General features: G+C 46.5%; 1 protein-coding gene across 3 annotated transcripts in view; it reads right to left on the bottom strand.

Moving 5' to 3' along the window:
- The window catches only part of STAB1 (stabilin 1), a 367238-nt gene that overhangs the window by 107543 nt on the left and 241383 nt on the right, over window positions 1-18312 (bottom strand). For all 3 annotated transcript variants that reach the window (XM_083156377.1, XM_083156378.1, XM_083156379.1), the window contains 4 exons: window positions 18110-18181; window positions 10964-11083; window positions 7873-7920; window positions 7707-7790 (listed from right to left, as the gene is read on the bottom strand). In XM_083156377.1, the coding sequence (XP_083012503.1) occupies window positions 7707-7790; window positions 7873-7920; window positions 10964-11083; window positions 18110-18181 (324 nt within the window). The remainder of the gene's footprint in view (window positions 1-7706; window positions 7791-7872; window positions 7921-10963; window positions 11084-18109; window positions 18182-18312) is intronic.

Below are 18312 nucleotides of genomic sequence, written 5' to 3'. Positions count from 1 at the left end.
CCTCAGCAGCTTAACCCTAACCCTATCCGTAACCGAGGACGGGATATGGTCACTAGGTCCACAAGCATTGCGTCGACACAAGCATTATGTCGACATGGGGAAGGTCAACAGTCAAAAGGTCGACATGGGGTTTTACACTTTTTTAAGCCGACATGTGCCGGCAGGCGGTATTTCATGTCCTACCATCCATTAGGGCGTGGAGGGCGAATAAAATAGTGTGCTGAGTGTAGCGAGCCATGCAAGGGGACGCGGTGCTCTGTTTCCATGTCGACTGTGTTGGTATTGGAAGTCATTTAGCATTTCTATTTTCAAAGGCTTAGGCACAGAAAATTTACTGAAGGTTCTAAAAGTGAAAAAATGGGTAGGTTGCCCATAGCAACCAGATTTTAGTTGTCCTAGAAATGATAGAAAGAATGATTGGTTGCAATGGGCAATATCTCCACTTTTCACTTTTAGAACTTTACTAAGGGCCTTATTCTGCTTGGTGCGGTCCATTCCAAATTATTTCGGAGGGCGCATTTTAGCCGTCTGCACATGCGTAGGCAACGCAACGCGCATGTGCAACGTAGTGTCTCCGCACTCGTTTTCGCCAATACCGTCCAGAAATGCGCACTGAATTGGCTCCGGAAATATGGGCATCATGTGGGCCTACACAAGGGCACGGTTTCAAAGTGGGCAAAACTGGGCGTAAATCTGGGCATACACGTGGGAGTGCACGAACTGTGGTAGGCGTGCATTTGGACAGGACACTGACTGCAAGCGAACCAACACGCATGCGGTGTCCATAAGCAAGTTTCAGTTTGCGGAGAGCACTTGTTCATGCGCTAGGCATTCGGTTCGCCCAATTAGTACGCCCGCACCTGAAGCACTCTCAGCTGACCACAAAACAATCCACTCCTCTACTCATTAGTGATTAATTACACTCTTTTCACAGGTTCAATTAAAAGCATTGCTACCTAAATTGCCCATTACTAAATACAAAAATATATGCTGCAAACACGACTGCATTGTTGCTACCTGACCCACATTTACACTGCAAGCAATGGACATAACTTTGTTAACCAAATATAAATGTACATTTCACTTTTACATTCAGCAATAACAGAACACATGTGGGGGTTGAAATAATATTTATTACATTATAACAAAATATAAAAACTTTTGACCATGTTAATTATCACATGGGAAAAAATAAAGGGGACATAATAATAATGAAAATTATTTATACAGGATGTACAAAATTAAAGTCATTTTATACATAGCCACAGCAGAATCATTAGGAACACATAAGGTGGCTTCACAAGAAATGTATAGGACCAACACTTCGAGACCAGCAGCCAGTAATGGAAGCAGAAAGAGGGCAACAGGGGAACAAAGCAAAATATTCCAACCGAAGGCACCACAAATGTGGGTACCCTTTGCACGGGATTGGGTTGCACACATGAAGCTGACATACACAGCAAAAGAAAAGATTTGGGACGACATAAGGGCAGAGATTAATGCGGATGCTACCTCACTAGCGTGAACGTTTGGCCCTGGTAGGGGCCTGGCCACGTAAAGCAGCTCTTCGGCCACGGCCACGTTGTGCTGGTGGGTTGGGTGGAGCAGCTGCTGTGGAAGGGGGTGTTGCTCTTCCCCTTCCGGCATCAGGGAGTGCTGGTGTTGGAAAAGCAGCAGAAACGGCCGATAATAGGGCCCTATTGGTGTTGATTAGCTCCACCACAAGCTCATTATGGAGGTCATTTTGGCACACCAGCAGGTCATTTTGCCGAACACCTTGATCAGCCATGACCTACTGGCTGCCAGCTATTGCCTGCTGGGTGCCGACAATAGCCTGCATGACCTGAACTCTCCCTGCTGCTGAATGGTGTTAAGCAGCTGCGTCCACCCGTGCTCATCTGGTGTGGCAGGTGGTGGCTGCTGCACCTGGATGCCACTGGTGGCAGGTGGCACTGTCTCCTCCTTCTACTCAAGAAGATCAATACCGCACGTTGGAGATGGTGCTGAAATAGAAACGTACAATTACAACACATTCCTTGAAACTTATAGTTGATTACCTTCAAGTTGAGCCACAAATACATCCACTGGGGCCTCACTGTCCATGTTGCTCACCCCCCGGACCTCCTCTACAGCAATACAATCAACGGCCAACTCCTCCAGGGAGGTGAGCTTAAGTCTGCCTGCCCCAGTGGTGTGGCTGTGTTCCCAACGTGTGTCAATTTCTTCTTGAGGTTGCACTTGAAGTCATGTCACCTGCAACCAAAGATTTAAAATTATTACATCTCACACCTGAAGTTTGTATTAGCATGCATTGTTATATGCTACAGAATTTTTAGCCTGCTTCATTCAACATAACTTACATTAGTTCAAAACTTAAACTAATCACCTTGAACATGGCCATTCAGCATATTGTTATACATTCACAGTCGCCATCTAATATATATTGAATAAGTGACATGGCAATAATGTCTGTTGCTCCTAGCAACGTGACCTGTCATTTAGCAATTGCATCTACCTTTGTATAAACACATTACTGGTATTGCAAAACTTATATATTGTGGGTCATTAAATTGTACACTGAAAGAGGTTACACACAAATACTAAGCCAATATAAATTTCACACACGTTACAATATTGCCATTTAGACATATCACGTTCTTTGTTTAAAATTACTGGTGTAATTAGGGCCACTAGCATGGTGTAATGGTTAGCATTAATGGCTCAACACAGTTGAGCCATTGGCTTCAATACCCTGCATGGACCTACCGGTGTGGAGTTAGTATATTATATGATTAATGATTGCATGAAACCACTAATAGGTAAACGATGTAAGCCATAAATTAAAACAGTCTGAGATCAATGTGTGTGCTAGCACATGTACCTGTGTATTTGTAATAAGTACGCCTAACAGTATTGTACTCACTAGAACTTGCCTTTTTTTAACACAATCTGATTCACGAAGTTGTGGAGCAACCGCACTAATCTCCACAGTGATGTCGTCCCAAATCTTCCCCCTCATTGTGGGTGTCAACCTCTTGTGTGTTAACTCAATCCAATCCCGTGCACGGGGTACCAGTATTTCTAGTTCCTCCGGTTGGAATGCTTTGTTCTTTGTGCTTGGTTCCTCTGTTGTCCTCTTCCGCCCACGCTTACGAGTTGCTGTTCTCGAAGTGCTGGCCTGGCTACTCTCTTGTGAAGCCACCTGCTGTATCCCCAATGATTCTGCTGAGGTAGAAGGTGGCCCTGCAGAAGATGGGCCTGCAGACACCATTGGATGGTCACCTCTCAATGTCAGATTTGGCCTCTGATGCACATTGGAGGTTATGGACTCCAGATGAGCCATGATAAGCTCATGCTCAGTAGCATTGTCTGACTCTGTCCCAGACATGTTTGCAGCAAAATCTCCTTATTCTAGCACACCTATATATACCCATGTCTGTAATTAGCGTACATCACCCCCACCCAGCATTCTGTACTGCTACGTATCTTGCGGCAGCGTACCGTATGGCAGCGTATACCGCAATGATTTTGCGGCACAAACGCCACGCCCATACCAGCGTAAAAAATAATTTACAAAACCAGGAGTCCATTCCGATGTGCTTTTTCTATACATATGCTTAAATTTACATCATTGCACAACTACAACTTTTTCCAGTCAGACATGCAATATGTGAATGGTGAATTGTAATGTGCACTTGTATTCTAGGTACAACAAATGTAACTAACCCATTCCAGATTTAAATCCAGTCCACAACACATTCAATACTAATCACTGATTGCATCCAAATGACATGTGATAGGCCTATAAATACTGGCTTGATGCTAAGTACATTTGAATCCAGAACTGCATTGTGGACCGGTGTAAGGTAAGGTTTTACATGTTATAATTAGAGATTTGATAGATTTACAATGTTAGTGTACTCACTGTATGTAAATGCCTACAGTAAGTAATGCGAAGGCCAACTATGCGGTGCTAAGGTATGGCAAGCGTTGCTTGGCAATGCGATGTTGTCGCCGATTTATGTGGCGCATACACACTGTTCATGTAAAAATGATCAATAAAGTTAATACCAAATAACACTCTTACCAACCAATGACAGTACATGATTGCTTTTAATGCGCCATTGCTAAGATGGCTGCCTATCAAAGAGCTGCACCATTCTTCACCGCGGAGCTGATGGCCCTAGTCTCCATAATGGAGAGGAGGCTGGGCCATGCGGGCCCTTTTATCAGCAACCGTGATAAGCGCCGGGCGTATGTTGCTGCCCGGCACCGGATCTTCGCCCGCACACATGTGCGGAGGACCGTCGCCCAGCTGGAGAGGCGATGGTCGGACCTGCGGAGGCGGCAGCCTGAACTACTCCAGCGTCTTAGGCGCCGGATTGCAAGATGTGAGTTTTTACGCTATAAACACATAATTACCAGTGAATGCTTTCATTTTCACATTAATAACTAAAATAAGTAAAAGTGGGTGTTAATGAGTTATAAATGGCATATACTATATGTGTGATACTTCCGCTTTGACATGCAGTCATGTGGATATAATATGTAATTGTATATGATTATTGATTTTGCTTCATACAATAATGTCCCATAATTGACACTCATCCATTGCTCTATTGTTTCTTATTTACACAGCACTGGAAAGAGCAAGACAGGCCCGTGAGGAGGAGGCCCACTCCCCTTCCCCTACCCACTCCCCTTCCCCTATCCATGACCCTACCCCTATCCATGACCCTTCCCCTACCCATGAGCTTCCCCAAACCCACAACCCTTCCCCTACCCACTCCCAAACCTCCTCATTCTCCCTCCCTTCTCCACCCACCTACAGTGGCTACGCTGAAGCCACCCTGCCAGAAGCAAACTACCCACCACCCACCAACCTGGTGGAAGAAATGGGTGGGGACGTTGTGGAAAGTGGTACGTATACATAATGGCTCATTAGTTACTTATTTATGTTCAGTTTGTTATGTAGCACAGCAGATTCCGTTGTGCTTTACTATAGTAAACAGTAATAAAACAAAGTGGGTAACAACAGACAGACTTGGGGGTCAGAGGGCCCTGCTGCAAGCTTACAATCTATAGCCTCATGTAGGTGAATAGTGTTTTTATTTTATTTTAATTTAATACAAGATTAACTATGGCATAAATGGAGTATGGGGTACATTGGAAAAAATAGATACAGTAGGCCTCTATAGGTATTTCTAAAGCAGGGTTTGTGCATAAAATATACATCACTAACAAGGCCATAATGTATCCATTAGCCTGCTGCTTACTATTTTTGATACAATGATGGTATTAGCCTTCATCAGCAGCAGCAACATCACACATAGGTTAATATGTATTACGGAAAGGACAGGAATGAGAGCCACAATGTGATCACATGGCAGTGACATGAACGATTATATTTATGCATAAATGGAAGCACTTATAGTGGTTGTAGCTTTATAGTACATTGCTGAGTGGTAAGGCAGGACAAGTCTGAGTGAGGTTCAAGTGTTGGTGGGCTTTTGAAACATACAATGACAATGTTATAATTAACAGATTGTATAGTGTAAACCACTGTGTGTGTGTTACCATCATAGTAATTATTTTCATGTGGAAAGCAGTCGCCTATGTAATTGTGTGTATCTATGATTTTTCATGCTGTAGGTCATTTTGATTGAATTTATGTATCACAATGTAAAATGTATACATGAATATCAATAGTAATTTTGAACCCCCTTTAACATGCCCACAGATGACCATAGGCAAGTAGACGAGGGGGTCCGTGGTGCCCTGCAAAGAATGAGGGAGCACCTCCTACTCTTGGCGGCAGACCTGCAGGACCTGACAGACCTGCTAGTTTATTTATTTTTTCCTTTTTTGTTATAAATAAATTGTTGTTGACAGTTAGAAGTTGTCTGTGTGTTTTTGTGTAATTTTACAGTATATGTGTAAATGGTGTAATATATTTATGTCACTTGCAAAAGGTAGATACTGTACATAGATGTGTGTTTGCATATAGTGTAAGAAAGTGAAGGGTAATGAATAAATGGTGTTGAAGGTGTGTTGGTGTGTATGTGTGTGATTGTGGGGCAACAATGAAGTAATACCACTTAACATGATGTAAGGGTTAATCTAAAGTGCTAGTAATGTGTTTAAGTATCAATTAGGAATTAATTGATTACATTTAAAAATTAACCATTTTTTATGAGGTTGGCTAATTGCATAAGTGTGTCATGTTGCAGATGCATGAGTTCCGAATAGAGTAGTGAGGTTTGCGGAAATACACCAAATCGGTGCGTACGGCCAGCTTCCTGTCCGTTCGGACGCTGTAAGACCGTGCAGAATCTTTGTGTTCCCACCGCACACGCACATTTTGGATGTAGTCCGAAGACACTCACTCTTCTTAGTGAGTCAGTCCGAAGGGATGCAGACGACCTGTGGGCGTGTGCTCTTAGAATGTCCGCACGGCGTGGCGTTCGGTCAGTTCCAAAAGAATTCGGAACGGACCGCACCAAGCAGAATAAGGCCTAAATGACTGATTCAGACCTGATCCATCAAACACTGCCCTGCCAGAGTGAAATCCCACCCTGCGAATCAGTGCGTACACCATGCCAATAGATGTGTGCAGCTTGCAAAGACTTCCCAGCAGTGCGAATGTTTACAATACCATGTGCAAGCTGCTCACCATCCAATGTCCCCACCAGTCAGGATCCTGTTCGCAGGATCGGAGTAGCCTTGGACTCCAATGAAATCAGCTTGATCGAGGCTGAAGCTGATGTCACACGACCTCCCCTAAAACGCTTGGGCACGCCTGCGTTTTTTCTGTCACGTCTGCGTTTTTTTTAAGCACGCCCATAAAACGGCCAGCTACCACCACCAAATGACATGTTCCTGTCAATCGCCTAGCTAGCGATAAAAAAAAAGTAGCGTAATTGCCACCCAGACACATGTGCAGTCTATCGATGATCGGCCGCTGTGCATATTCACACAGCAATGATCAGCTCTGAATTAGGCCTGAAGTCAGATACAATCAAAAGCGCATAAACACAGTAAGGACCTTATTCTGATTGACTCACAAGGCTGCGAAATTCACAGCCTTGCTAGTCCATCAGTCTATCAGACACCACCTGCCGCCCCCCCTCGCACATGCGACCCACCCCCCCTCCGCACACCTGCAAATGAATGATTTACATCTCTCCAGCGCTCACAGTTCAGAGACACCTTAATGGTGTCTCTAAACTGCGGGCACCCTGTGTGAGGACAGGACAGGCAGCTGACATCCAGTGATGTCAGCTTCCCACTCCCCTCCCCCGCATCACGGCCTCATTAGCCTGAGAGTGCCCAGCTTTCTCATAGGAATGCCCCTGAAACGTTGGGCGTTCCCATATGCTAATGGTGCTGCCCGGTACCACCCGCCCTTCTCTACCCACTGCCCGCTGTGTAGTTTGTGTGCACCCGGCGAAGAGAATATTTGCCGTGGGTGCACGCTCCCTGCGTCTGCACATGCGCAGACGCACACCATTGGCCCTCCATGCGAATGTATATACTGTATATAGTATAAGGTCCGAAATCCGGGAGAACAAGTGTTATCAAGTCAATTAGGAGTACCTATAAGGAGGAAGCTAATTAATCAATGGAAGGAAGATTCCTATTTGGCCAAGCTGATTCTTTGAATTTACTAACACCTAAAGACAAATTTGAGAATAGCGGATAATTACCATGCTGCTGTTCTGGACAGCCTCTTTCTGAGGGATGAATATTGTAAATGGTCCTTTTCCAATTAGCACCTTAGGCTCATAGGGCTGAAAACAAATCCAAACAATAATATGATTGAAATTTCAGAATATTTCTCTATTCTTGTTTTTTTTTTTTTATATTACTGACCTTCATTTTTAGATAGAATGGCTCAATTTCTGGGTTGAGGTACATTGTCTGTAAAAGTGCATAATATTTCCCAAATTAAATAGTGCATAGACATTTGAGACCTTTTGTGTTACATTATTCACTCACACTGGATTTCCTGAAGGTGGATAAGAGATATGCAGGTACAGTATACTGTCCCAATCAAAATATAGACACAGCAACTAAATCGTACTGTACCACAAAATCGTGTATATTTTTACATGTTTTATTGTGTTGGAGATTGTTATGAGGCTGATGAACACTTGACAGTAAAATAGTATAATCAACACATTCTGTTACAAAACGCACATAAAAAAGTGGTTTGAAAAAGATAGGTTATGCTATTGAAACGCGTCGAAGGGAGAGAAGAATCTGCTTTTATATACTGGGACTGTGATTTTCTATCCATACCGGTTCTGCGGCTTATGGCCATTATCCGAACCTCCGGGTTTTGTCTTTACACCTTCCATTCCAGTTCAATGTTGTTACAATAAAATTTTATGAACCAAATTTAATGAAGATTCTCTCTTTTTTTTACATACCCTACATATTGGGAGGAATTTTCATGAGGCATCCCTGATGTCAGATAAAGATACCTTTTATACGGGATGCAGTTTAAATTCCGGCGGTTGGGATCCCGTCGTTCAGAATCCCGGCGCTGGAATCCCGACCGCTGAAATCCCGACCGCTGAAATCCCGACACTTTCTCCCTCCGGGGGTGTCCACGACACCCCCGGAGGGAGAATAAATTAGTGTGCCGAGCGTAGCGAGGCACCGGGCCCGCAAGGGGGGGGCGATCCACGTCCCCCCCTTGTCGGGATTTCGGCGGTCGGGATTCCAGCATTGGGATTCTGAATTTAATACTGAATCCCTTTTATACACATGTTTCTGTCACTTCATAAGTGAGTACGGTATAGGTCTATATTTGAGGATCTTGACAAACATGTGATGGAACCTGGATGCATGTAAAATATGTCTTTCCACTTGCATCGTGGCACCCACCCCTATGTGTCATTGTTTTTAAACTTCTCTTCAGTCTACATATTGCTATTTTAGTTTTTTTTCACATATCACTCAACGAGCATTCGTGTGTGACGGAATTCAATTTGATCAAGAAATACGTGTGTATTCAACTCTTCATCACCCACCGTACATTTCTTTTGACATTCTACCATTGAAGGGATTGTGTGGTGATCCCCAGATCAGGAAATGGCAGAAGGAGGGTGTTTGTGGCTTGGGACCGATTATTTATTTGTATATGTGTTCATGACCAGGCTATCCTGTGTGTCTGCAAACCTTGTTCCTGACCAGGCTATCCTGTGTGTCTGCAAACCTTGTTACTGACCAGGATATCCTGTGTGATTGCAAACCTTGTTCCTGACCAGGCTATCCTGTGTGTCTGCAAACCTTGTTACTGACCAGGGTATCCTGTGTGTCTCCAAACCTTGTGCCTGACCAGGCTATCCTGTGTGTCTGCAAACCTTGTTACTGACCAGGCTATCCTGTGTGTCTGCAAACCTTGTGCCTGACCAGGCTATCCTGTGTGTCTGCAAACCTTGTTACTGACCAGGCTATCCTGTGTGTCTGCAAACCTTGTGCCTGACCAGGCTATCCTGTGTGTCTGCAAACCTTGTTCCTGACCAGGATATCCTGTGTGTCTGCAAACCTTGTGCCTGACCAGGATATTCTGTGTGTCTATAAACCTTGCTCCTGTCCAAACTATCCTCTGTGTTTGTAAAGCCTATGTCCGGCCATACTCTCCTTGGTCCTGTCCAGATTATTCTGTATGTCCTTATAACCACTAGACTGTCCTGTTTGCTTCCATGTGTGTCTTTAGATAGTTTTGTGCAATACTGACAATTTACTACCAATATTTGACTCTCCCAAATTTTGTATATCATTGTGTCCTTTCAAGTACTATAAAGATTGTTATATTTCATCAATACACTGGTGAGCGACATAATTTGGAACAGACAGGATACGCAAATCAGAAGTAAATACATTTTACAGGTGACAGTGCCATTTACTGACCATTTCATGAATCGATATATATATAGCTAAAACCTCCTCACCTTTTTGAGGTGATGTACCGCCGGTGGCCACTAGAGGCCGCATGTCGGACCAAATTACTCCTTAACAGAAAGTGAAACCAAAATGATATGGATATGGACAGAGGGAGCTGTGAAGACAGAGATCGGGGGTACAGTAGGAGAAGAGGGACTAAGCCGTCATTTTGACAGGCTTTTAACTAGTATAATGTAAAGAATATTTCGAAAATAAAAAGGTTATTTGGCGACAGAATGGAATGAAAATCTCTGCAGCTCAGATAAATCCAGATACAAATCGCAATTTATAATTAATGTGGTGATATCAGTGTATAAGAATCAATGCAAGGATTTCACTGTAGGGATCTCAGACATTGGGCCTTATTCTGATCGGTGCGGCCGGATCTGATTATGCGGCCAGGACCGTGCGTGCAAAACCCCGCCTTCCATACGGATCACCAACTCAGTCCGTACGCGGTAAGAAGCTGGCCGAACGGACCGCACATGTATTTTTTACGGAATACGCCTCCTCCATCTCAGGGAACCTCCCCCATCATTCGATGGTCGCAGACCATCGAATGCAGGACCGAGTGGTCCACCAGCTCCCGCAACCTCAGACCACACGGACATTTTTCCGTGCAAAAGCAGGGATCTGGGCGGGCAGCTGACATCCGGCGATGTCATATGTCCGCCCCCTACACGTGCGTCACGCCCGCATTACCATACGTACGTCCAGCGTTTGCATGGGAATGCCCATGAAACGCGGGGCTTATGCATATGGTAATGAGCCCAAATAGCCCTTCACGCCCCTCTCCACCCCCTGTTCGGAGTGTTCACATATCATGCGGAATTTGGCCGTACGCCCCGCTCGCACATGCGCAGAGACGCCTCTGCACATGCGCAGATACAAAACATCGGCGGCCCGAACGCACGCGGATATATCCGCACCGACCAGAATAAGGGCCATTGACAGGAATCATTGCAATACAATAGAAAAACTCTTAAACATAAGAAAATAAGAGGAAAACCTTTAATATGGATCCTGTGCAGGTCTTTCCGTCACCGATAAAATTCGCCTTGCATCTGCACAACTGCTGATTGGGCCCAATATGTTTGCAATATGCATATATACTGCAACCATTGTCTTCCTGCAAAGAAATCAGATGGCTCAGCACAAAATGTATGTACAGTATGTGATAGTACAGACATGCAGTGGCAATGTGTGGGGAATAGTGGAATAAGTCTCGAGCAAAGTAATGTTCCTATATTCCTCATAATATACAGAATTCATGTAAAACAATGTATAAATCACTTAGTCTGACATTAGAATAATGTTATAAATAAGGGGAAGATTTACAGAGCCTTGGAGAGAGAAAGCCAATCAAGTACTTCCATGTTACTGGCTGTGTTTGAAAAATCATAGTTAGGATCTGATTGGTTGGTAGTCGTTTATCAGCAGCAAGGACCAGCAGCAGGGAGCGACGAGGGGGGAGAGATGGAGCTGCGGAATGGTGGTTCACCACTGGAGATACCACTGGCACACACCTGCTCATCAGTGGCATGCCCAGAAAATTCTCAGGAGAGCCTACTCCTGCAGCGCAGCACAGTCTGAGAAATTTCTGGGCATACCACTGAAGTGGCTGCAGATGATTCTACCCTCTGTCCTAGATTGATTGATATTGTCATAGGTAACCAGCTTTCTACATACTTGGTCTGGCTGGGCTGCAGATTATTACACCTCAGGTGCTGGATGTATTTACATGCTTTGGTAATTGATCATTCTGCACACTGCTTTAGATATCAGAAATGTGTTTTTGACAAACTTAATTTTGCAAGTTAAAAAGCAAATCTCAGTTGCCTATGTGAAGGGAGGAATCTCTTATATATTTGGCCAGATCTGTCAGTCAACGCAGTGTGGCAAACGGTGGGCGGGGTTTCACGGGTGATTGACAGTCCCATCCACCGTCAGCCACACTGCAGAAGCAAGGCACTTCCGCACTTCCGTCCTACATGCTCTCCACAAGCACACACCCCTCCTCGGCCAACACTCCCCATGCCTGCCCACTAACTCCATGCACGGCTGCTTACCTCCCACAACCCCTCCCCCAACACACTCATCCCCGGACGGCTTATAGGGCACCTACATACCGCGCGCCCAGGCCCCACCTCATAGACCGCCCCGCCGGACATTTCGCCCGCCCACCCTTCTGACTCACACCTGCAACGCCCGCCCCCCTTCTGCCTCTCAGTGGTTCCCAAACTGTGCGCCGCGGCTCCCTTGGGTGCCGCAGCACTGTCACAGGGGTGCCGCGGCAGATAATAAGCCTACTGACAGCTGCATGTCTTTTTTTTTTTTTCGTGGTGTGAGGTGAGGTGAGCCGGTCCAGAAGTGAATGGAGGTAGCCGGCACTGGGGTTGGTGTGCGGAAGTGTCTGTCTGCTGGGAGTCTCTCCGCGCCGGGAGGGGGGTGCCAGCACAATTAATTCCGATGGCTGCCCGGGTACCGCTCCGTTATTATCAGTCAGAGAGCGGCGGAGACGGGACACCACCCACCCCGGGACCTCCCCTCCCGGCCGGCCTGCCGAGCCCCTATGTCCCGGGTCTGCTCCTGATCCCCCCTGTGCCGCCCTCCCCCGCAGCATCTGCCCCATCCACCCATCGTCACGAAGTCCCGGCCAGACGTCGCGGTAATCTAGCCGGGGATCTGTCAGCAGTGGTTACACTGCCTTCAACGGCAGCGCAGCAGGGGGCAGCTATGGGAGCAGGAGCAGCAGAGGGAGCGGCACAAGCAGCAGAAGGCAGCGCTGCAGATAACATGGTAAGATAGCGTCTGGCTGCTTCGTGCTTCCCTCCTGCTTCTCTCCCTCTGTTCCCCACTCTTTTTTCTTTAACAGGGTTCCTTAAGAAAGTGCTACGGTACTAGATGTACTATATGTAATTTCCATAGCTCCGCCCATGGCCACGCCCATTTAATGCCGTAAAATGGGGGTGGCCATGGGCAGAGCTATCCAAATTACATTTGAGAGCTCCCACGCCCCCTAATTAGATGCCCTCTCCCTGGTCTCCCGCAAAGTGAAGATGAAAAGTCGGCAAGTATGGTCCTGATGGGTCAAGGCGGTCCGACTCCTGCCGGCTATGACAGAGGAGCGGAATTGCGCTGCATTGGTTGGCAGTCGCTAAGTGAGTTTGAGAGGTTCTGGGGGGGGGGGGAATTCATGGTGTGGCGGGAGTGGTGAGGGGTAAATGGTCAGGGGGGGCAGATACTGGGTGTACTGGCGAATGAGAGAAGGATGGGTGGGAGGGGGGCAGGTGATGAATAGGTCAGATGCTGGGGGCAGGTGATGAATGGATGGGGCAGATGCTGGGGGCAGGTGATGAATGGGGCAGATGCTGGGGGCAGATGATGGGTGGATGGGGCAGATGCTGGGGCCAGGTGATGGGCCAGATGCTGGGGGCAGGGGATGGATGGGGCAGACGATGGGTGGATGGGGCAGATGCTGCGGGGGAGGGCGGCACAGGGGGATCAGGAGCAGACCCGGGACATAGGGGCTCGGCATGCCGGCCGGGAGGGGAGGTCCCGGGGTGGGTGGTGTCCCGTCTCCGCCGCTCTCTGACTGATAATAACGGAGCGGTACCCGGGAACGCGCACTCCCACACACAGAGCGCGGGCACGGCAGCGGCTGCGTCACCGTCTGCGTCACCCACACTCCCCCCAGCCCCGCACAGCGCCACTTCCGGCTACACAGACCCCCCCCCGCCCGCCGGCCTTCCAGATGCTGTCATCACAGGGACCCCCGGTCACCGGGATCGCCCCAGCCTCATAGTGACGGAGACCCGAGACACTCCATACCCACAGTGTCCCCCCATACCGACATACACCCCAGTGTCCCCCCATACCGACATACACCCCACAGTGTCCCCCCATACCGACATACACCCCACAGTCTACCCCCATACCGACATACACCCCACAGTCTCCCCCCATACCGACATACACCCCACAGTGTCCCCCCATACCGACATACACCCCACAGTGTCCCCCCCATACCGACATACACCCCACAGTGTTCCCCCATACCGACATACACCCCAGTGTCCCCCCATACCGACATACACCCCAGTGTCCCCCCATACCAACATACACCCCACAGTGTCCCCCATACCGACATACACCCCACAGTGTTCCCCCCATACCGACATACACCCCACAGTGTCCCCCCATACCAACATACACCCCACAGTGTTCCCCCCATAACGACATACACCCCACAGTGTCCCCCCCATACCGACATACACCCCACAGTGTTCCCCCCATACCGACATACACCCCACAGTGTCACCCCCATACCGACATACACCCCACAGTGTTCCCCCCATACCGACATACACCCCACACTGTTCCCCCATACCGACATACACCCCACTGTGTTCCCCCCATACCGACATACACCCCACTGTGTTCCCCCCATACCGACATACACCCCACAGTGTCCCCCCATACAGACATACACCCCACAGTGTCCACCCATACCGACATACACCCCACAGTGTCCCCCCATACCGACATACACCCCAGTGTCCCCCCATACCGACATACACCCCACAGTGTCCCCCATACTGACATACACCCCACAGTGTTCCCCCCATACCGACATACACCCCACAGTGTCCCCCCATACCGACATACACCCCACAGTGTTCCCCCATACCGACATACACCCCACAGTGTTCCCCCATACAGACATACACCCCACTGTGTTCCCCCCATACCGACATACACCCCACAGTGTCCCCCCATACAGACATACACCCCACAGTGTCCCCCCATACCGACATACACCCCAGTGTCCCCCCATACCGACGCCCCTCACGACGGTGTGAAGAGCGCCCGGAGGGCGCGATGAATCACCTAGTATCTTATAACTCTTAATGACACATGCTATCTTGGAATGCATGGATGTTTATGTAAGCCCCTTTTATTACCATTCATTGTAGTAGGGGGGTTGGGATTGGGTGGGGAAAGTCCAATTAATGAGTGCAGATGCATTTAATGGTCATTACATAGGCTGTGTGCATGGTTTAGCTGTGTGCATAATAGTTTTGAAGTGCATCATTTTTAAAGTGTGGCATAATTTAAATATAACTGTGGCGTTACACTGAAGTGAAACAGAAGGACAGAAACAACAACTGAGAAACCAAAGTCTACTTTGAGTGAGTTTAATTTATTCTCACAACATACTACCTGTGGCTGCTTAATCTGGCTATTCAACCATATTATCATCATTTTTACATATGCAAACAACTTTTACTATCACTGTTAATGCTTGTATTTGCACTGTCAGTTTTGAAAATGCCAAGCTGTACCTCTAATGACCTCACCTCTCCTGCTCTTCCATTGATTTTAGGTGTCCCCCAAAATTTTATTCTTGGCCCTCTTCTTCTCTATCTCTATACGTCCTCTCTGGGTGAGCTTATTTGCTCACTCGACTTCCACTATCACATCTATGCTGATAACACTGAAATCTACCTCTCCTTTCCTAATCGCTCTCCCTCTATCCTCACTCATATCTCCAACTGTCTCTCTGCTGTCTACTCTTGGATGACCCAGCTCTTTTTTAGACTTAAAATATCAAGGACTAAGCTGACCTCTTCCCACCCTCCTGCATAAAACCCAACCATCTCTCATACTAACCTGTTTATGCTCACCTCTTTCCCTTCTGTGTCACCCCTGTCTGTCTAACCCTCCCTTTTTAGAATGTAAGCTCTCACGAGCAGGGCCCTCTCTCCTCATGTGCCTTTCTTAGAATATATAAACCTTTGCCACCCTGATAATTGCTTCAGTGTCCTGTCCCCTGATGCAACTATCCATATTAACCATGTACTTGTCCTAAACTGTCTTGTGCTGTAATTCGTTATGTGTTTTTGCTAATAACTATGCTCTGTAAAGCGCTGCGGAATATGTATGCGCTATATAAGAAACTGTTAATAAATAAATAAATAAATAAGTGGATAATCGCTCTGGGCCAACGGAGATCTCTCAGTGGCACATTACTGTACTGATGTGCGCTGAGCGTTCTGAGAGGGAGGGGGTCATTAATGAAGCGCGAGAGCTGAGGTCATGGGTTCAATTCCCACCATTTCCCTAACTGTGTGGAGTTTGTATATTCTCCCTGTGCTTGCGTGGATTTACTCCGGGTACTCCAGTTTCCTCCCACAATCCAATCTGCAATCTGCCAGATCAATGGCAGTGCAATGCTGCTCAATGCAGCATCCCCCCCTCCCTCCCCCCTATGCCGTCCTGCCATCCCTCCCTTCTGGTCGATGCCGGCTGCTGCTGATATTGAATTGGTTTCGCCGTCCGTCGGGTCAGCCCGTGTGTACACAGCATAAGTGGCATCATGGTATGTGGCGTATAGTGCAAGGGGCATTACAACGAGGGGCATAATGTGTAAGGGGCATTACAGGGAGGGGTTCACTGTAAACTATTGGCTGGGGGGGGGGAGCAAATTTTATAGTTATGCCACTGACTGTAAGTCATTGTTTCATTACCATTGAAGAAAACATGTTTTAATACATGTGACTGGTTCACATTAGTCAAATAAAAAGCAGGCTTGCCTACCCTTCCGGAATGGCCGGGAGCCTCCTGGAAATCGTGTCCGCCTCCCGGCACCCTGGAAAGGTTGGCAAGTCTCCCACATTCTGGTAATTGCCCCCGCTCCCCCCTTGCCCGCTGGTTTAATTACCTGAAATCTCGAATCCGCGAAGAGGGGGCGGGGCTAAAATTACGCAATTGCTACATTTCACGGCAGTTAAGCTCCGCCCCCTCTCCACGGCCCGCGGATCACAGAGTTTTCCGGCATTTGGGGGGGCGAGGCCAAGTGATGTCAGCTTTGCTCCCGCCCCCGTGACGTGTTGCCTCTCTGGGCTTCTCCCAGAGAGGTGAAATTGAAAGTAGGCAAGTATGATATAAAGAAATAATGTTACAGCAGTTATTTTAAAACCTTTAAATGCTAAGTGAATTTGTCAAAATAAGTGTGAAACTTGCCCAGCTAACATTTTTATTCATCATAATGCCTGGTAATGTTCACCTTATACAGGAACTATAATCTATTTTTACACATTTTATATTTGAATATATATACAGTAACAAATGTGAGCGACACTGGCATTTATAGTGTATTTTTTGCACATCTCTCTCAAGAGATGTTGGCACTCAAACAGTTAAGCAAATGCTGTAGTCCTTGTAGTTTAAAATCTGAGATATTTGATGTTTTGTGTACATGATATGATTCTGGCTATGCTGACTTTTTAAAGCTTACATTGTAAATGATTCTTGGTTTTTGAGAACGTCATTAAAAGTCGTTACTTTTATGAAACCTTTTACCACTACATGGATATAGGCATTTATATAATGACACATACTGTAGCAATTTTGCATACAGTCCATACAATAAAATCGTAAAATAGGACAACTGTCTGACATCAAAGAATAATTTATTTCATTTCTGAAAATATTTAAAAAATATAGTGTTACTAGCAAAGACGGTGTGACCAATACCAATGGCTAAAAGTCTGGGATCAAAGCGTATTTTAAATATGTTCACTTATCATTACTGTATAACTAAAATGCCATGACTACAGTATTACATGGCGTGCTTCAACTGCTGCGAAGGGGGCTTACAGTATGGGTGGTAATAAACATGGGGTCTATTTACTAAGATGGAAGTTCTGTTTCAGTTGGGATGTTGCTATGGGAAACCAATCAGGTTCTATCTAATATCTTCTTGAAGGTGCTAAATAAATAAGAAGTATATTCTGATTGGTTGCTCATCTGAAATAGAACTCCCATCTTGGTAACTGAACCCCCATGAGGGCAGAGTTTTTTCTGTTTAATGATTCCTTTTAACAGCAAGATACAAGACCTGCTTTGCATGGCCAATTAAAATGAGTCGCAAAATTGTTTAACGGTCATAGAAGTAATTTATTTAGGTAAGAAAGCAGTGTCTTATGCATGGGTGGAAGTAGATGGGTGCAAGCTGAAATGTTGCACAGCGCAGGCCCAAAGTCCTGGTTCTGCTCTATAGAGGGGAAGCAGGGGTCTGGAAGGCAGGGAATACACTGTTATAATGTTATATCCATTGTAATCTTTTATTCTATATATGATAATACAGAACCTTTAGGCAGGGGTTGATGCTTTTGCAGTCCAATCCGTCACCTTCGTATCCTGGAAGACAGTTGCAAGCCGCCTGCAAAACATTAAGTGTTATTAAAGAATGAAATTGGAAATCTTAACAACATTGGTGGGTGGGGCAGATAAACAGAAAGGTTTGTGGACACCATTTGAAACTGCGCACTGTGGGCTTTGTGCAATGCATGC

The sequence above is a fragment of the Crinia signifera genome, chromosome 8 (genome assembly GCF_055691185.1).
Source record: "Crinia signifera chromosome 8, ASM5569118v1, whole genome shotgun sequence".
Classification (NCBI taxonomy): Eukaryota; Metazoa; Chordata; class Amphibia; order Anura; family Myobatrachidae; genus Crinia; species Crinia signifera.
This window is presented reverse-complemented; position numbering and strand designations above follow the sequence as displayed.